This window comes from Camellia sinensis, chromosome 9, assembly GCF_055761805.1.
Source record: "Camellia sinensis isolate YWXY chromosome 9, ASM5576180v1, whole genome shotgun sequence".
NCBI lineage: Eukaryota > Viridiplantae > Streptophyta > Magnoliopsida > Ericales > Theaceae > Camellia > Camellia sinensis.
The window spans coordinates 60719926-60740862 of record NC_138969.1 but is presented as its reverse complement, the minus strand read 5'-3'; the positions used below and the strand labels follow the sequence as shown (position 1 = coordinate 60740862).

Here is a 20937-nt window from a genome sequence, read left to right as displayed (position 1 = left end):
GCTTGAGTGTGTGTTGAGCATGTTTGGTATGTTTTTCATGCTTATATATCCATGATATAACATGATTTCAAGTTGGTTTTGGAACTCCATGCATGCTTAGCATAGTTGCCTTGTAATGCCATATTTGTGCCTTAACATGTCTAGGTTGTTAGCCTTTGTTGGAGCATGTTTTAGGCTTGTATTTGTGAAGATTATATGCTTATTTTGCCATGTTTTAGATCTGTCCATAGTCGTTTGGGTCGATTTTAGCATGCATTATATGGCTCCTTTGTATTTGGGCTTGTTGGCCTTGAGTATGTGCATGTGTAGCATGCCATCTTTGCATTGTTTTGGTGATTTGGGATCATTCTATATGTCATTTCAGTCCCATTTCCATGCTTGTTTGATTGCCTTACATGCCTCTTTAATGCTTTGAAAGCATATGTTGCAATGCTCCATGTTTTGGTGCCTTTGCATGCCTTTGTCTTTGAGCCATCTAGACGCCATCTAAGTGGTCTTTTGGGCCTCATGTTATGAGCTAAAAACCTGTTTTAGGTTGTTCAATGCATGCCATGTTTGTTGTGATAAACATGCTTCAAAGCTTCATGACTTGCTTCAAGTGCTTAGACCATGCTTACATGCATTTGCTTGTCTTGCTTAATATGATTTGGCATCATTTTATGACATGATTTCAATGCTTAGGTTGCATGCTAGTTGCTCTCGTTTATCCCTTTTAAGTGTGCTTGAGGGTTGTTTAAATTGTGCCCAAGTGTAGGCCTTCCATCATGTGTATGTGTGCATGTGTTTTGGCTTCTTGTTTTGGTCATTATGGCCACTGTTTTAGGCCTTATTAGAGCTGCCTAATTCATGTATAAGTCCATCTTGCCATCCATTTGCATTGCCCTATGTATGCTTGCATGATTGCATAAGTGCTTTGCCATGTCATGTTGCATTCCTAGCTTGTATGCCTAGGTTGCATTGCATTTTGCATGCATGCCTTGTTCCTTGAATTGGTGATAGGAATTGGGCCTAATTTGTTTGATTGGTTTGCATGCATTTGAAACCAAAGTTGCATACTTGGTTCCTTGGGCCATCATGCATGGAAATGCGTGATTGGTGGTCCGAGAACCGAGGCACATGTCCCTTTGAGTCATCACAATGATAAGAGACATGGTTAGTGCATACATGTCTTGAAATATGCTGTCATGCCTTGTTTTGCCCTCTGTTGCTGTGAGTTGCAGGTTCTGCAGGAATACTCTGCCGACCGGCAGTGTAATGTGCCGACCGGCACAATTTTCTCTGCCGACAGGCCCTATTTTGTGCCGATGGACATACTACACTGCCGGTGGAAGTTTCATTCAGCCGGTGATGATCCCCTCTGTCCAAGGATGCAGTCCTGAGGCTTTGACAGCCTCCAGAGGAGGAAAGGAAGGAAAACAGAGGCAGCTTGCGCATGGTGGCACGCTTCCCGAGGCGTTTTTCCGCTTTAATTAATTAGTTAATTTGTTAATTAGTTAATTTGTAATATTAATTAGCTCGCGTAGTTAATTAATTTGTAACATTTATTTGGTCCCTCCGAGCGAGGGCAAATCTGTAATAAGTGTGTGTGGGTGTGTGAATGTCTTCCAATCCCCACTTCTTTCTTCCCTTTTACTTACCTGCTTTGATGGTTAGTATTAGGTCACGTCTAATTTAGCATACCTTATGCTATGCATGTGTGCATCCATGCATTTGTATTACATGCATTAGGCTCGGTACATCACGCTAATTGCATCAATACTTCAATTCTAAACTGAATATGTGATAATTGTGCATTTTCACATGACATGTCTAGGATTAGCCGAGCCTATCTTAGCGACATTTTGTATGCGATCCATTAGGCACTTCACATGGACTTGGATCATGCATGTTTGCTAACAAGTTCTTTGTTTTGGCACGGAGTACTATGTAAGTATTTCCGCTTTAGCATATCGCATGAGTGTGAATGTTGCCATGACAGCATGCTTAACATGTGGCTAGATGCTTATGTGTTAAACTGTTTTGAATGCCTGTGGGTGAAGGTTGGATTGTTTGAGTTGGAAAGACTCGTTGAAATCCGCATTTTAGCCTACTTGCGAGTAGCAAATTCCAAAGCATTTTCGAAATGAACGGATATGCAATGTTTCTTTCCAAATTAGGCAATCTAGTCTATACTTGTTTGCTGTGCGCATAACATAGTAATTCTAGGCTAATAAATGGAATAAGAACACATAAAGTTTTTAAAAACGGATATCACGGTTAGTAGAGGCCGGTCTTCGGACCAGGCGAAAGGGGGTGCTCATAGCTGACCTTCCCCGATCGTACCCAAGCTCCCGAGCCGAGACAACTCCGGTGATGACGGACATGTGGCCTTCGGCACCGAGTCAAGGTTTCCTAAATTTCCCCATTTTAAAAATATTTAGGTGGCGACTCTGTATCTGGTAAAGCAGTCCATGTTTGGCACTACTTTTTCAACAAAATCTGTTTTCTCAAACGATTTGCCAGATTTGGACTCTTTGGTTCAGATTAAGAACCGTGACACAAATCGAGTCCGAACTGTAGCGCGAGGCCCCACGCGGGCGCTGTTACAGTTTCTGGCGACTCTGCTGGGGAGTTTAGAGAGCTTGACTCGAACTCGTGATATCCTGTTTTGATTTCGCTTATGTGTTTCTTTGCATTGCATGTGCATTGGTGCGCCTAGGAACACAGTGTTTGCCATCTGCCATTCCTGAACGGTTTGCCGGAGGCTTGTCTTGTCAAGGCATGTCCATAAGGCTGACCGGCTATGGGCTCTGACAGTATGGGAACACAAACCCCGGTTTACCGAGGCACCCTTTTTGACCATTCGACCTAGTGCATATTCGGATCCATAGTGACCATTCCAAACTAGGACAGGTTGCTTACCCGATGTTAGGTTGTTTGAGAACCGCTGTGTGCGTAGTGAAACCCTAGCTCCTGACAAAATAGGACAGGGAAACTTTACCCCAACATAGGGGTGTTTTGTTCTCTTTACTTGCTATGTGCTTTTAGAGTGCTGCTCCACAGGAATGCACATGTCAGTTTGCAAGTCAGAGTATCTAACCTGGGGACACCAGTATCAGTATCAGTTGTGAGAATCAGTTATCCGCGGGTATCAGATTCAGTATTTTGGGAACAGTGATTTTTGGGAACAGTGATCAGCAGTAGGGTACAGTTGTTTGGCTACACCCGTGATTGATCAGTTTGGGCTGAAATGCTGTCTGTCTTTCTTTCAAGGTTCAGAGAGTTGCAGAGTTGATACAGAACAACCAGTGTCTCCCCTTTGCTGAGGCAAGATTTATGGCGACACAAAGTTCAGAAGAAATTGTGGTTATGACAGCCGCACCGGAGCAGGGAACCACTCCGCAGAGTGAGGCCAGCATCAGTATGTCACACCCGCCCAGGATGCCTGTTGTGCACCCGGTTTGGGCTCCCCAGTTATACCAGGCTCGTGAGCCCACCACCTTCGAATTGATGGGGATGATAGGCGATCTCCAAAGGTCTGTGGCAGACCTCGCCTACGGAATGTCGGCTTCACCGCCAGCGGCGCCGTACGCCGGGAATTTTGTACCACAGGAGCCCCCGCTACTGGGGCGGATTGTGATAGAGCTCAGCCAGCCAGAGGTGGCCTCCGGCTATAGCCACGATATGTCAGCACCAACCCAGACCCTCGATCAGGCTGAGGCCAGAGGAAAAGATAAGGCAAAGGTAGATGCCGACCCTATTGAACAACTGCTGTGGGCAGTCGAGGCTTTGAAGGCCAGAGGGATGAACAAGCAACAAACATCTGCAATAGTGACCAATGCTGTAGACGATGCTTTCCCCGCTCCAACCAAGGGCAGTTCAAGCCAGACAGAAAACCGGGATGGGCCCCGTCATGCCCAGACAATTCCAGTAGTTCCCAACCCTGCACCGGGGAAGGTTCAAAAAGCCAAGGCAGCGCCAGCTGATCCTTTCGCCAGCGCATCTGGCAAGAATCCTCAAACTGCAAAGTACCTGCCCCGAGGGCGCAGGGTTTTTCATGACCTCCACATGCCTTTGTCTAGGGCATTGTTAATATTGGCAAAGAATGGGCATCTTAAGCCTTTGGAGCCCCGGCCACTCCCGAAGAATCTCCCCGCCACCCATGATGCTACCTTGTACTGCGCGTACCATCAACAGTCCGGCCACAGTACCGATGGATGTTCCCGCCTTCGTCATGAAGTGCAGGATTTGATCGATAACAAGGTTATCCTACCACCCACCTCAGGCAAGCCCGTTACCACCCAGTTGCTGGATTTCGAGGGCTCAGATACTGCGAGTATGTAAAGTGAACCGCCTGCGGGCAACATTTGATACATTTTTGGGTGAAGCGTCTGGCACGCATTTTGAGCATCGGTGAAACCGAGTTTTGTAAATCCTGGCTTGGATGTCGAGTCAGTCTTTTGTTTTGAGTCTGTCTCTTTGTGTTGAGTGAGTCTTTTTTGCTTAAGGGTCTGCCTTGTTGTATCGAGTCAGTCCCCGTTGTATATAATACCAGGTGATTCTGGGGTTGTTGTCCCGAACACCGTTTTGTTTTGTAATTATCTGTTTTTGTTTTGAGTCTGTTTCTGCCGAGGGGCCAGTTGCACCAACAAAGCCGATCAAAACAGCTGTTGCTATCTCAACTTCATGCTTGCTTTCAGCATAAGTGCCAGAGAATCTGATTGGGCTGACAGTACATCTCGCCTGCTCTCCTGCGCGCCAAACTCATAGCATTAACGTAAGTTTTTCAAAAAAAACAAACTTCTTGAACACTGCGGTGATGAAAACGAAGAGGAAGGAATTCCTTGGGTTTTGTAAAATTTTGATCATTTTGAGAGAAAGAGAGGCGTGCTAAGCCTTTTTATGAATAAAATCATGCTTGTCGGCGTGAGTACTGAGAAGGACCCTGGCCTGATCCAGATTGGTTCCGCACTATCTTCGGCGCGAGCGATTTGTCGCTTTCTTAAAAACATTCAAAAGCAAATGTTTTACGCGGCCCTGCGAAGACCTGTGTGGAATCACTCTTGAGATTGTGCAGCCTAGGATCGCTCTCCGTCTCAAGATTCAACCTATTTGTTTTCCGAATTTGAACCCGTTCAGAATGTTCAGAAAGTTCAACGGACAAACGCCATGAAAGGCCCGTGTGGCCAGTTTTGAGGTAGCCTTCGATCAAGAAGCACCAAGGCCGAATCAGAAGGAGTAGATCTCGCCGGAAGAAGCTCGTAGAGTAACCCTGATGGATTCTCCGCAAATCAGTGCAACAGCCGTTCTCCTAGACACAGAGAGGCTTCAATTTCAAAAAACTATTTGGCATGGACTTGCTACACTTTTACCCCTTGAGAGGCTCGCTGGGCCGAAAACCCGGAAGGGCGGTCCAGGCAAAAGTTAGAGCAAGAGAAAAATACAAAAAAAGAGAAAAATACAAAAAGAAAGATTGAAAAAGAAGAAAAGAAAAAATAGAAAAGAGAAAAGAAATGAAAAAAAGAAATAGAAAATGAAAAGAAGCTCGCAAGGTCGAAAACCCGCATTGGGCGCCTTGGCAAAAGTGAGAGCCAAACAAAGTGAAGGTTAAAATACCCGTGTGGACCTTAACCGGAACTACGTAAGGCTTGATTCCCATGTTTGGGATACGTAGGCAACTTCATCATGAAGTCCAGCCCCCAACGCTTTCATAAGCGTCTCAGTCCATGCAATGGTTTCGATCTCATCTCAAAGTCCAGCCGCCAACACCCTCCAAAGGCGACTGTGTCCATATATTTGTTGTGATCGTCTTCGTCATCTCTGTGTCTGAGAGTTCGACCACCGCCAATGAAGACTGTCTGCAAATTGCTGCGGCACCACCCAAACAAGGGGCAACTTTCCGTTGCCACGAGCCGCCGTGAGCCGCCATTCAAACTAGGGGCAACTTTCCGTTGCCTCTCCTCCCCCTTCAAACCAGGGGCAATTTTCCATTGCCTCCGATCCGAGGTTGCGCATCTCGAAGAGTAAGTTCCATGCTTGTTAAGCATCAGCTGTTTGAAAAATAGTTTTTGAAAATTTTTACTGAAGTTGACTATTTTCTCGAAAAATATTTCGTTTTCCAAAACCGGACCATTGTCTTGGACCCAAAAAAGGAAAATTTTCAGTGCTTGCAGCTTGACTTGCATGTTTTTCAAATCAAAAATTGAACGAGTGCGTTAATCCAACTCTCGTTTTGATCAAAACCGTTTTAGTAGAAGGCAAAAACGAAAAAATGGTTAAAATGATGAACTAGGGGCACAGTTGAGCCAGGCGTTCTGTCTCTCCCCCGTCATCGACGTACTTGCCAGAAGAGCACTCTGCCCGCCGGAAGAAATAGCCGTGAGCTAACGGCATCGGGCGTGAACCCACAACTTCCTATTCATCCATTAATCACCCCGGGGAGGGATGGAAAATGAGAGAATGAAGAATAGAGAGGTGTAAGTTGAGGGAAAAGTGAGGAAAAGGGTCTTGAGAGAAAATCCGAGCTTGAGAGCCGAGTGATGTGAGAATCACAAATCAGAAAGGGTGGGAAACAATACCCAGATTGAACTGGCTCCTCGTGGTCCGAGGTCTCCCATCTTCGTTTACGCGTCTGTGTGTCGTGTCTCTTTCATTTGACGGTCTCGTCTTTTGTTTTAGGTCTTTCCCGAGCGTGTCTCGTTGTGTTTAGGTCGTGTACCTTTATATTTGAGTCCTCCCTGCTGTGTTCGGTTGTAGGCTCGATATCCCGGTTTGAAAAACCCTCATTCGATTTGAAAAATCGCTTATGCTCAGAATGTTGTGCCATTCTCTACATTTGAACGCATTTCGACTCCAACCGGTTCCATCTTTGAGGTCCGTCCTGTCAGATTGGGCCGTTTGTTCAGAATTTGCCGTGTGCAGGATGAATCGAATGTTGTGTTATGGGCTGTATGCAGATTACTCCCCAGTAAAGCAAGGGCTGTGTGTCCAGAATCAGGCAGTGGGTTGCTTGGGTGTATTTTGTTGTTGGCTGTTCAAGTTATCTGATTATTACAGTGCAAGTGTTCAATTTTCAGACAACCAATCAGTTCCATTTACATTGAGGTGTAACATGATGAGATGCGATGCAATGCATGAAATGTGTAAATGTAAACACTTTTTCAGATAAAAAGTCTGTTTCATTTCACTATCTTTTCAAATGTACAAGCTTTGGGAACAAAAATCTGCCTGCGGCAGTACAAGGTAATCTATCTACCAACCAAAAAAGAAAAGTACAAGGAAAGAAGAAAAGATAACAAAAATCTGCATCTGTGTCAAGCGCTCCGAAGGGCCGTCAGTCCGTCCTGGTCCTCTTCCTGGACGAAGGTCCAGGGGCATCATCAGCGTCGTCGTCAGAGCCCGAGCTAGAATCGCCTCCGGTCTCCTCCTCCGATGACCCTCCCTCCGCCTCTGACTCCTCGTCGTCGTCATCGTCCGGGACTGGAGCTCGCGAGCTGCTCCCGACGTGAGTACGCCCACCCCTAGTGCGGGGAAATATCCGGCCCTCCTCATCTCTCCCCCGAGTAGGGACAGTAGGTCTAGCTGGAGCACCTCCCGCCATGGGAATCTGAAAAGGAGGCTGAAAAGTACACGAAAAGGAAATGCATCAGTATGCTGTAGACAGTTTATCAGTGCAGAATACAGTGTATGAGTACAGTGTAAGAATGCTGTGAGCAGTTTATCAGTGCAGAATGCAGTGTGTGAGTGCAGTGTATGAACGCCGTGAGCAGTTTATCAGTACAGAGTACAGTGCAGAATGCAGCGTACGCAGTGTTCAGATACTGTGGGATCAGTGTATCGGATGTTGTGCCGTGCGTCAGATTATGTAAAGCAGAGTATGAATGGTTTGAGGCCAGTGTCAGAAGGACATACCGGTATGCTGTAGACAGCCAGGAGGTCAAATGTCCGCTGGAGCATCCCCATCATCGAGGCATTCATCGCCAACGACTGACGGGTGTACTCAGAAGAAGCCTGCAAAGGTATCAGATGCATTAGTATTCTGTGGAATATCAACTAAACTGAAATTGAATAACTGTACGAAGTGCAGTGATACATACCGGCGGTAAGTCGGGGATGTCAATGAACTCGTGACCAGCCGGTGGAGGGGCGAAGGGAATCTGATAGGTCGCCCCACCCTGCCCCTGGAAAGTCAGCACAGCAGGCAGGGCAGGCCAGCCAGCTCCTCGTCCTCCCCGCACTCCGCCCCTACCACGGACCCGGGCCCTCCTCGAAGATCCAGCCCCTGCTCCCGCTCCGGCCCCAGCCGCCGATGCTACAGGCCTGGCCCCCTCTGCTCGACGGCCGCTCAAAGGTCGCATCAGGTACGTCCGCACGTACTCCTGATAGTCTCCAGTGCCTCGGAAGCCGGCCTCCTCCCAGCCGATGGAGTAATCATCCAGCTGCTCAGTGGTCAGCCCCTCGGTCTCCCTCATCTCTGCAGGAGGGTGGGCTGGGACTATCTGCTCAGGTAACCCGCGGGTCTGGCGTAGAAAACGCTCCCCCAGGTACCAAGCCCGACAGACCGGGCCCTCCAGCAAAATCCGGAAACGCGAGGTCTCCTCAGCACCAGGGAACCGACCCCGCATCGTCGACGGCAGCGAAGCCCATGGCCGCCATGTGATCTGAAAGTGACAGACAGTTTTTTATCTACTGTTATTGAAATATGCAGTGGGAAAGCGAAGCCTAAATGAACTGAAAGTAAAGCATACCTCCGTAGGGGTGATGGTGTCGAAATATCGGCGGAAGAAGCCGAACGTCTCCCGTGGTCGCCGGGTGCATCCCCCGTCAAAGCGACTCGAGAAGGGAACAGCCGGAGGAGGCTCCGCAACTGGTACGGGTGCAAGCCTAGGGAAGTAGGCATAAACCCACAACTGCAAAACAGATGTCAGTATGACCATCAGATAAAGCAGAATATACAGAATGAAGCAGAAATGGCAGAGCCGTGTGTTGAGCCGTGTATTATGTGCAGTGTACAGTGTGAACAGTGTACAGTCAGTGTAAGGCAGAATGTATGTGTGTGCCGTGTGTACAGTATACAGCAAGTCTAAGGCAGACTACAGTGTGTGCAGTGTACAGAGTACAGAAAGTACGAGACAGAAAGGAAAAGCGGAGAAGGAATGTACCTCCCAAGCCCGCCAGTAACCTCCAAGCAGCTGGCCGCTGCCACGAGAAGCCGAGCTCATATAGCCGTACAGTGTGGCCAGAGCAGCGCCGCCCCAGTCATAGTGCAAGATGTCCCGGACGTCCACCAGTGCGCTGAGAAGGCAGAGAGGCACGGTGTTCGCCCGGTCGGCGAAGATAGTAGTCCCGAACAGGAACATGAGGAAGCCGCGGGCATACCTCTCCACGTCCTCCTCGGTCATCTGAGTCTCCTCCCCCAGTGCGGGCTGGACCCTGAACTGTGCCTCGAACCAGGAATATCGGACGGAGCCTGGACGAGCTAGCGGTGGGGCCTCCCCCAGTAGATGGACCTGAGCGGCGGTCCACTCATCCATCGCTATGTCGAAGGGGATTGGATCACCCCCTACCCCGATGCCTGTGAGCATCGAGAAGTCATAAGGGGTCATCGTCATGTCTCCTGCAGCAGAAAAATGGAAAGAATCGGTGGTGTCCCACCACCTCTCCGCCAAAGCAGCAAGAAGAGGTCTGCAGGTGGACAACCTGGAGAGCCCTCGGCAGAAGGTGCCGAAGCCCGCCCGATCCACGATGCGCTGGACCGCATCAGGGAGCTCATCATACCACTCCCGCGCACCAGTATTCCCATACCCGCGAATGGTATGGGAACCCTCCTGCAAACAGAAAATGACAATTGCAAGACAACATTCAAAATGCAGTTGTGAAAAGACAGATATGGCATGTATGCAAGTTTGTCAGATTCAGGCAGATACCGGGTGCCGGTGTGCTTACAGGAAATACGTGTGCTGTGTCAGCGTGTTTGGGTGTTTTAGAACAGATGTAGCATGTATGCAAATCTAACAGATTCAGACAAATACTGGGTGCCAGTGTGTATGCAGTGTGTGCCGTGTGTTTGAGTGATTCAGGGCTAGCGCAGTGTGTGTGCATATGTCAGTCTCAAGCAGATATCAGTTGTATGTATGTTTACAGTCAACTACGGTCTACGGCATATCAGATTTCAGCAATTGAAGAATACAGCTAACTATGGCAGTTTTGTATCCTACATTGCAGAAAGTAAAGCAGAAGATGAAGAGTTACCTCGGGAGTGCCGAATGAAAGGTGGGAGGTAGGCTCGCGTAGCAGTAGCTCAGGGGCCGCGTACCTCTCGAAACTCCGGAACTGACGCAGGCCGTCTGGGGCCAGAACGTGAATCGCCGGCCGGTAGGTCGCCGGGTCGAACGGGCGCTCGCTCAGTGGTAAGACCTCGACCCCGGGATCCATCTCGTGGTCCGGGGGAGTCCCGGCATGTGGAATGTCGTCCGCCATATCGAAAGTGGTGTGAAAATGGCCAGAAAAGGAAAACCGAGCCGGAATGCGAAGAGTCAATCGAAAAGTCAACTCCTGAGAGGGTCGAAAATGGCCGGGAAGGCCGGAATGTGAAGAGGCACGGAAATGAAGAGGAAAGTGAGGGGAACAAACCCCGAAAAGGCGAGAACGCCGAACGAGGCACCGAAACGAGAATGTGATCGGTGGAAAATGTCCGAAACGCGAAGAGGATCGCGAATCCGACGACGAAACGAGCGTAGAACGCGAAGAAACGGGCGAAAAATGAGAGAGAAGCACTCTAAGAGAGAGAGAGTGAAGGATTTCGACGGTGGAAAAGTAAGGAAATGGGGCATGTAGCCCTATTTTATAACACCCAAGGTGAAAAGACAAAACTGCCCCGATTCAGCAACTGTTTGCCGGTCGGCAATGTTTTGTGCCGGCCGGCACTTTTTTGTGCCGATGGAATTGTTTTTGTGCCGATGGCCAGCCGGTGGCCTCATCTTTCTGCCGGTGGGGTTCCCACAGCCTTGTGTAGGCCATTTGAGGAGTTCGTGGTCTTCATAGCTCAAGAAAGTGCAAGAAAGTGCATCTCCGACATTCAACCGACCTCCGTTTTGACTTCGGGCCGTGTCTTCAGTGCGTGGCACTCGAATTCGTACAAGGTGTATCCTTTTTGTATCCTTTTGAATTCAAAAGTTGCCCCATGTGTGTTGCACGAACTCATCACACTACTTCGGTGCATTACATCGCGCTGTCACGCGCTACACATTTGCATTGTTATGCACGCGTTACATGCGTTGCAACACGCACCCCTTTGCATTGTCGTGCACATTTCTCATGCATCATTGCATTTCCATTCCATGCGTTGTCATGCATTCCGGAATACATGCGTTGTTGCGCATTTGAGCCCATTTACACTCCGTGTGGCATGCACGTCACACTTGGCATCGCACTGTTTTGTGCATCACATTTTCTTCGCGCTATTTTGCGCATCGCACTGTTTTGTGCATTTCAAAAATGTTCGCGCTGTTCTGCGCATCGCACTGTTTTGTGCATTTCAAATCATCGCACTGTTTTGTGCATTTCAAACCATTGCACTGTTTTGTGCATTTCAAACCTCGCGCTGTTCTGCGCATTGCACTGTTTTGTGCATTCCAAAATTGTTCGCGCTGTTCTGCGCATCGCACTGTTTTGTGCATTGTATTGTTCGCGCTGTTCTGCGCATCGCACTGTTTTGTGCATTGTATTGTTCGCGCTGTTCTGCGCATTGCACTGTTTTGTGCATTTCAATTTCGCGCTGTTTTGCGCATCTCATTGCATTTTGCATGCATTCCATCGCACTGTCCTGTGCACTCGCGTTGCCTAACGCATTGCGCTATCTTGCGCATCATACCATCGTACAATACACGGTCTGGCGAGACCTTAAACGCGCACGGTCTGGCGAGACCTTAAACACGCACGGTCTAGGAGACCTTAAATCCTTTGGAGGTGCGAAACCTTCAGCGCATTGTCACGCGTCTTGCAGTACCCCACGGTCTGGCGAGACCTTAAACACGCATGGTCTGGCGAGACCTTAAACACGTACGGTCTAGGAGACCTTAAATCCTTGGAAGGTGTAAGACCTTTAGTGTTCGCATTGCCGTACACTTCGAGAGCCGCGTGTTGTCGCGCATTCCATGCAACATGCATTTCACTTGCATCATTTGCATTTCAAAAACAAAACAAAAAAAAAAAAACATGCATTGTCATGCATACATTTTGCATTCCGGTCTAGGAGACCTTAAATCCTCTGAAGGTGCAATTCCTTCGGTGTTTGTCGTGCCCGAACGACTTTTCGGTGGTCTGGTAAAGCCACCTGTCTGTGCTTGCAATGAGTTCCTAGAAGACCAACTGGGACGGTGGAAACTAGAGTTCGAACGGCTTATGCCTAGAACGCAAAGGTTCGGGAGTTCCGAGACTAAAGTCTGGTTTAAATACCCAGAGGTTTACCCTCGGCTTGAAATCTGTATGGAAGCCCCATAGGTTGAGGCGGCATGTCTACGCCTCAGTTCTGGATACTGAACCAACCTAGTATATCACCCTGTTGGTAAGATAGGGAAAGTTGCAATCATAGTCATTGCATCATAGTGCATTGTCATGCATTTGCATTGTAGTTTGCATGCATTCATTGCATCACCTTCCGCCTATGGCTTGCGCCTTTCCAGGTTGAGCTTGGTCTGGTATGTGTCCTTACATTTCATGTTAGAACGCAGTTCTTGTGTATCGCGCCGATTCCATGTTGATATGTTGGTTGAGGGTTGCGGCACCTTTTCTGTGTTACACATGGCTCGTACGTGTACATGCCTTTCCTAGGCAAGATTTGGTTTGGCTTGTATGCCATATCCATTGTATCCATATCCATTCCATTGCATATTTGTAGATATTGCATTGTAGATTGCATGCATTCATTGCATCACCTTCCGCCTTTGGCTTGCGCCTTTCCAGGTTGAGCTTGGTCTGGTATGTGTCCTTACATTTCATGTTAAAACACAGTTCTGTATGTGTATCGCGCCGATTCCACGTTGATATGTTGGTTGAGGGTTGCGGCACCTTTTCTGTGTTACACATGGCTCGTATGTATGCATGCCTTTCCTAGGCAAGATTTGGTTTGGCCTGCGTGCCATATTCATCCATTACATTGTAGTGTAATTTTTGCATCCGGCATTAGGATCGTAGTCCTTCCTCCAGCGGGTTGTTTCCCCACTTATGTCAATTCCACCCAATACTTGTTCTTGCGTCTGTCTACAATACTCATAGTTCAGTTGACCGTTCTATGGTAGACAGACTTGTTATCTCCATCAATCTATTTGACATAGATGTGGTTTCGAACCGTTTGTGATTGGATCACGATTCAAATGCTTTGCATGTAGCTTGCATTGTTTCAAATACATTGCATCTGCATTTGCATTGTTTATACATTGTTTTGTATATATTGCATATCATTTTGCATCCATTTTGCATTGTCATGCATGTTGCTAACCATATTGTACCTGTTAAGTTTGTTTTCTTTGCAGGCACGATATTGTATGTACGGTTCATTTGAAGCTGGTGCAACCAGACGAGCCGCACAGGTATTGTATCTCCCGAGTGAGACGTATTGAGAATTCCATAATTCTCTTACATCCTTTCTGCATTGTAGTGTAGTTTGGTATGCTAGCTTAAAACTGTTGCATGTTTGCTTCGTTACAGCTTTCTTTGCATGATCATAAGTTATGCTCGGCTCTGTGCATTGTCTTGCATTTTGCCCCTGCCTCCGGGCGCATACCTTGTTTGTCTTGCATGTTTGTCTAAGTCTTCGGCCTTGTCAAAAATGGGTCGTCTCTGGGCTTTGACATTCACTCCCGTCATTGTTATGACTTCCGAGTTCTGTCAAAGAGGGGCAACTGTAGACACCCCATTTTTGACCGTCCTCAAGACTTGGACGTCACCGTTTGAACACTCGGTGATTATCCATGTTTGTGTTCGTTTGGAGTTCCCGGAGGTCTCGGCTCGCGCGCCCCGCCTCAGGATCCCCGAACTCGACCGTTTAGTGTCTGGTTTTGCACCAAACACTTGCATCTTGCCTTTGAGAGGCAAGGTAGGGCTTGTAGACCATCCCTACCCTTCACCGGCAGTGGCTAGATGCCACCGGCTGGTTTTTGCTGCCACCGGCAATTTAGTTTGCCGGCCGGCACTCTTTGTTGCCGGTCAGCACTATTTTGTGCCGGTCGGCACTTTGTTTGGCCAAGATGGCATTTTTTGCCGGCCGATTGCTGTTCATCTGCTTTTGCAGATATTTTTGGACAGCTGTATAACTTTTGCTCCCCTCCATACAGTGTATGGAGGGATCTCCCTCTTGCAAAGCTTGTTTGATAAGCTTTACAAGAGGCATATAGAGGAGAGCTCTCTCTAAGGCAAAAAAAAGAGGAGGGCTTTAGACATTTTAGAGAGAGAAAAGACAGAGGAGAGCTCTGGTTTTCTAGGGTTAGGGTTAGATACACTCACCTATCTCTCTTTCTCTTCCATTTTGTTCACTAGGTGTTTTGTGCCTTACTATTGCACACAAACACCTAGTGTTTCACCTTCCTCTAGGAGCTGAGGTTCTAAAGAGTGTGTTTTGGAGTTTTTGTCTTGGATTCAAGCTCAAGGAGGCCATTGGAGCATCTTTGTTGAAGAAGGCTACAAGGGTGAGAAACTAGTCCCTTTTTCCCCCTTTTTTGCATTGATTTTTCATCTATCTTAGAGCTGTTTTTGTGATTATTGTATAACATAAAAAAGTTCTATTTTTAAGCCCTCTTTATTGTTTATTAAGAGTGTTTTGTTGTTTGAGGGGTGTTGACCACCCTTAGGCCTCAAAAGGCCTCATTTTGAGCCATTTTGTGCTAGCTCCGGGATTTTGGTGTTGAGGTCTCTTCACCACTGAAATCTTGAGGGATTTCAGTGGTGAAGATGATGCTTTGAAGTCCCAAGAAGGAGAGGGCCACCCCCTCTCCTTGTTGTCCTTGAAAAGGGCACATTTTGGCCTCTTAAAGAAGCCTATGCTTGAGTGTGTGTTGAGCATGTTTGGTATGTTTTTCATGCTTATATATCCATGATATAACATGATTTCAAGTTGGTTTTGGAACTCCATGCATGCTTAGCATAGTTGCCTTGTAATGCCATATTTGTGCCTTAACATGTCTAGGTTGTTAGCCTTTGTTGGAGCATGTTTTAGGCTTGTATTTGTGAAGATTATATGCTTATTTTGCCATGTTTTAGATCTGTCCATAGTCGTTTGGGTCGATTTTAGCATGCATTATATGGCTCCTTTGTATTTGGGCTTGTTGGCCTTGAGTATGTGCATGTGTAGCATGCCATCTTTGCATTGTTTTGGTGATTTGGGATCATTCTATATGTCATTTCAGTCCAATTTCCATGCTTGTTTGATTGCCTTACATGCCTCTTTAATGCTTTGAAAGCATATGTTGCAATGCTCCATGTTTTGGTGCCTTTGCATGCCTTTGTCTTTGAGCCATCTAGACGCCATCTAAGTGGTCTTTTGGGCCTCATGTTATGAGCTAAAAACCTGTTTTAGGTTGTTCAATGCATGCCATGTTTGTTGTGATAAACATGCTTCAAAGCTTCATGACTTGCTTCAAGTGCTTAGACCATGCTTACATGCATTTGCTTGTCTTGCTTAATATGATTTGGCATCATTTTATGACATGATTTCAATGCTTAGGTTGCATGCTAGTTGCTCTCGTTTATCCCTTTTAAGTGTGCTTGAGGGTTGTTTAAATTGTGCCCAAGTGTAGGCCTTCCATCATGTGTATGTGTGCATGTGTTTTGGCTTCTTGTTTTGGTCATTATGGCCACTGTTTTAGGCCTTATTAGAGCTGCCTAATTCATGTATAAGTCCATCTTGCCATCCATTTGCATTGCCCTATGTATGCTTGCATGATTGCATAAGTGCTTTGCCATGTCATGTTGCATTCCTAGCTTGTATGCCTAGGTTGCATTGCATTTTGCATGCATGCCTTGTTCCTTGAATTGGTGATAGGAATTGGGCCTAATTTGTTTGATTGGTTTGCATGCATTTGAAACCAAAGTTGCATACTTGGTTCCTTGGGCCATCATGCATGGAAATGCGTGATTGGTGGTCCGAGAACCAAGGCACATGTCCCTTTGAGTCATCACAATGATAAGAGACATGGTTAGTGCATACATGTCTTGAAATATGCTGTCATGCCTTGTTTTGCCCTCTGTTGCTGTGAGTTGCAGGTTCTGCAGGAATACTCTGCTGACCGGCAGTGTAATGTGCCGACCGGCACAATTTTCTTTGCCGACAGGCCCTATTTTGTGCCGATGGACATACTACACTGCCGGTGGAAGTTTCATTCAGCCGGTGATGATCCTCTCTGTCCAAGGATGCAGTCCTAAGGCTTTGATAGCCTCCAGAGGAGGAAAGGAAGGAAAACAGAGGCAGCTTGCGCATGGTGGCACGCTTCCCGAGGCGTTTTTCCGCTTTAATTAATTAGTTAATTTGTTAATTAGTTAATTTGTAATATTAATTAGCTCGCGTAGTTAATTAATTTGTAACATTTATTTGGTCCCTCCGAGCGAGGGCAAATCTGTAATAAGTGTGTGTGGGTGTGTGAATGTCTTCCAATCCCCACTTCTTTCTTCCCTTTTACTTACCTGCTTTGATGGTTAGTATTAGGTCACGTCTAATTTAGCATACCTTATGCTATGCATGTGTGCATCCATGCATTTGTATTACATGCATTAGGCTCGGTACATCACGCTAATTGCATCAATACTTCAATTCTAAACTGAATATGTGATAATTGTGCATTTTCACATGACATGTCTAGGATTAGCCGAGCCTATCTTAGCGACATTTTGTATGCGATGCATTAGGCACTTCACATGGACTTGGATCATGCATGTTTGCTAACAAGTTCTTTGTTTTGGCACGGAGTACTATGTAAGTATTTCCGCTTTAGCATATCGCATGAGTGTGAATGTTGCCATGACAGCATGCTTAACATGTGGCTAGATGCTTATGTGTTAAACTGTTTTGAATGCCTGTGGGTGAAGGTTGGATTGTTTGAGTTGGAAAGACTCGTTGAAATCCGCATTTTAGCCTACTTGCGAGTAGCAAATTCCAAAGCATTTTCGAAATGAACGGATATGCAATGTTTCTTTCCAAATTAGGCAATCTAGTCTATACTTGTTTGCTGTGCGCATAACATAGTAATTCTAGGCTAATAAATGGAATAAGAACACATAAAGTTTTTAAAAACGGATATCACGGTTAGTAGAGGCCGGTCTTCAGACCGGGCGAAAGGGGGTGCTCATAGCTGACCTTCCCCGATCGTACCCAAGCTCCCGAGCCGAGACAACTCCGGTGATGACGGACATGTGGCCTTCGGCACCGAGTCAGGGTTTCCTAAATTTCCCCATTTTAAAAATATTTAGGTGGCGACTCTGTATCTGGTAAAGCAGTCCATGTTTGGCACTACTTTTTCAACAAAATCTGTTTTCTCAAACGATTTGCCAGATTTGGACTCTTTGGTTCAGATTAAGAACCGTGACACAAATCGAGTCCGAACTGTAGCGCGAGGCCCACGCGGGCGCTGTTACACACATGAATGGACTTTCATAGACCACAATCAAATACTTGTTCCAGTTTCTCACATGCTGATACACAAAACTTCTCCAAACTTCAGGACATTTGTTAACTTCCAAACTTCTGAGCCTTGGGAAGCACACCCAGCTGGAAGTAGTAAGTGCACCTGGGCATATCCCTTTGAAAGTATCCAATTTCCAGAGTTTCAATTCTTCCAGGTTAAACAACAGTTGCAGATCAAGTGGTTGTGCCTGTGGTGAAATGCCCCCATTCCTCTGTGTTGATCAAGTACTCAATTTGACAACAATCTTTAATCCTCAGATGCTCAAAGACATTTAAACCTTCTACATCGGCTTGTAAATTTGGAAAAATGTTCTTCGTGTCCTGCAAATGCTCCACACTTAGATGCATAGCTCTCTTCAACACCATCTTTAGCCATTTACTCCAATTAACCATGGGTCCAACCGAATCTCCAAGTCCCAAATAATTTGGGGAATAATTTTCATATCCCCAACTTGATTTTCTGATAAAGATGATAAAACTTTCCAGCTCAGGAAAAACAAAGTCCTTAGGTATATGCGCAATGTCAGCTATGGAAATGGTTAGAACTTTTAGGCAAGGCCAAGATCTTAGTGCAGTAGCTACTTCTACTGCAGCGTCTCCAATCCTCCAAGTTACGCTGCCAAACAAGTACAACTCCTCTAAATGGCATAAAGGTGATACCATTGCAGCCGGAATGAGAAATTCATGAAAGCTTCCAGTCATGTCCAATAACCTTAGATTAGTTAACTCCTTTATAGCATTTGGTACCTCAGAAAATAAGGCACGCCTGAGGTTAAGGACTTCAAGTATCTTTAACTGTCCAAGACATTTAGTGTCCCCAAACTTAATTCCTTCAAGAACTAATGTTCGAAGACACGTCTGGTTATTGAAAGTATCAGGACAACGAATTGGATTGTCAAGATGAGGGTAGAAGTGTTGGCTCCAATCTAAAACACTAAGTGCCTTCATCCTAGAAAAGAATTCATGTGAACATGACCATGCATTTAGATTGTCTTGAAATGGTAATATTTGGAGCTTTGAACATTCCAAGACCTCAGGAAGGTTACTGATCTGATTTCTCATCAATGATATGCCTGTGTATTTATCCAAACTATCCACATTTGGCCAATCTTTCAAATTGCAACCAGCTCTTACAAAATGCTTTTTGGATCCTGTAAATATGGCAACATCACGCAGAACATCATGCTTTTTGATGCAATCTTGTACATCACTAGCTAATAACAAACATGAAGCTATGAGATTGCTGATCACAGACTGTGCTCTGCTCCTAGGCTCCGGTACTGTATCAACATTTTTGAATAATCTCAACCCCATCCCATACTGTACCAAGTCTTCTATTAAGTTGTCATGATCCTCGGGAAACAGAGAACAAAGCAAGAAGCAATCCTTGGCTTCCTCATCTTGCAAGTAATCATAGCTCAACCTCAGAGTTTTGTACACTTGTTGATCAACACCTTCAATGTTTGTTGGCAATGATTTTTTTAATTCTTGAGCTGCATTTTTCCATTCTTCAAGGTTACATTTACCTTCCATTGCTTTTCCAACTGTAACTACTGCTATGGGAAGCCCTCCACATTCTTTACAAATCTCTTTAGCAACATCATTTAACGTAGAAGAGTCAACAGTGTCGCCAACATTTTTTCTAAACAAGTCCCATGAATCTTGTTCAGATAAAACATTAAGCCAGACTATCTTTGTTGTCTCCCATTCCTTTGCCATGGTTTTGCATACTTGCTCACGCCATGTTGTGATTATGATTTTGCAGCCCTCAGGATCTTGGCCAAGTGGAATGCACAAGGTTGTCAATTCAAGTCTGTCCCAAACATCATCTAATATAATACGGATCTTTTTCACATCCTTGAGCCTTGCACAAAGCATGCTTCCTCTTCCAATTTCAGTTGACTGATCAGTAAATTTGGTGAAACCCAACATAACAGCTATTTGATCTTGAATCTTTTTAATATCTGGGTTTTGAGACACTAAAGCCATCATAACTTCATCAAAAAGCTTATCTGATTTAGCTTTTTTCCCAATTTCTTTTACTAAAGTTGTCTTTCCAATACCCCCAAGACCATGTATTCCAATAAAGTTGATCTTGTCATCAGTTAGTGCTTTCATTACGCTCATCATTGCCAAATTTGTGGTCTCATAAGTCACAAGCCTTTCCGAGGGTATGGACTCTATCCCCAAGGGACGAGCTCGTTTGGATATGCTATTGAAGTAGCCATCTTTTTCTAGCTCTTTAGCCACCTCAACTTTATCTTTTGCTTCTTTACCTAGCTGGCGACGTGTGACCAAATCAGGAAACCACCCAATGAAACATTTCTGGTTTACATTGGTACCATCTTCTAGAAACTTTTTAGCCTCTACTATGAACCCATCAACTTTTTCAATCCAATTGTTGACATTTTCTAGAATTTCTTCTCTATTCCTTTTTGCTGCATCAATGAAGTCGTCCACATCTTTTCTTTGAGCCTCTAACTTTTCAACTTGGTCTCTCAAATCTTCAATGTATTCCATTCGATGAAGGACATAACTGAATTGACGCCCAACTGGCTCCACCACGAATTCAACAACTATTCCTCCAATGGAAATCAGAGCATCAAGAGCAGCCATAGCCATGTATGAAGACAAATATTCAATAAGAACCATTTTACAATAGTATGGGACTCCCAAAAAATAAAAAATTGTTGTACTATTGGCATTAATAATTATCTGTGTCTACTTACAATTAAATCTTCGGGTTCAATTTCTAACATTGACAAACATTTTTTTTTTTTTGGTTCTTTTTGGTGTAGATTTTTGGTAGAAGGGGAATAAAAGAAAAAAAATTAATTGGTTTAGTTTAGTTGATCTCTTTTGTATCCTCTTAATTAGAAGGTCAAGACGTTAATCCTTATCAATGTTAAAAACTAAACCAAACCAAACCAAACCAAACTAAACCTTAAGTCCTATCAAATAGGTCGGTTACATCAATCCTTCTTCTTCACGTGGCTCTATCAAAGGTCATTTCATTAGTCAAATTAAGTAAATTCATATCTCTATTTAGTAAGCTAGCCAACATCAATCTAAGTCTACTCCGTCCCCTAACACTTCCATCTACCGTCATTGCATCGCATCTCTTCACTACTGCCTTTGTTGGTCTGAGTTGAATATGACCAAACCATCTTAATCTATTCTCTCTCAACTAATCTTCTATCGGTGCTACTCCTACCCATTCCCGAATATACTCCTTCCTAATTCTGTCTTTTCTAGTCTTGCCACACATCCACCTTAGCATCCTCATT

General features: G+C 45.5%; 1 protein-coding gene and 1 long non-coding RNA gene across 2 annotated transcripts; both read right to left on the bottom strand.

The window, feature by feature from the left end:
• Nucleotides 1-7135: 7135 nt before the first annotated feature.
• On the bottom strand, nt 7136-7993 carry LOC145799103 (uncharacterized). Its single transcript, XR_014341109.1, has 2 exons — nt 7891-7993; nt 7136-7597 (listed from the first exon to the last, which is right to left on the bottom strand). It is a non-coding gene; the product is annotated as an uncharacterized LOC145799103 (long non-coding RNA).
• Nucleotides 7994-17824: 9831 nt separating this feature from the next.
• On the bottom strand, nt 17825-20302 carry LOC114286612 (disease resistance protein At4g27190-like). Its single transcript, XM_028229786.2, has one exon. It carries the CDS (start codon nt 20300-20302, stop codon nt 17825-17827), a length of 2478 nt encoding a protein of 825 aa, XP_028085587.2.
• Between the last annotated feature and the right edge of the window lie 635 nt (nt 20303-20937).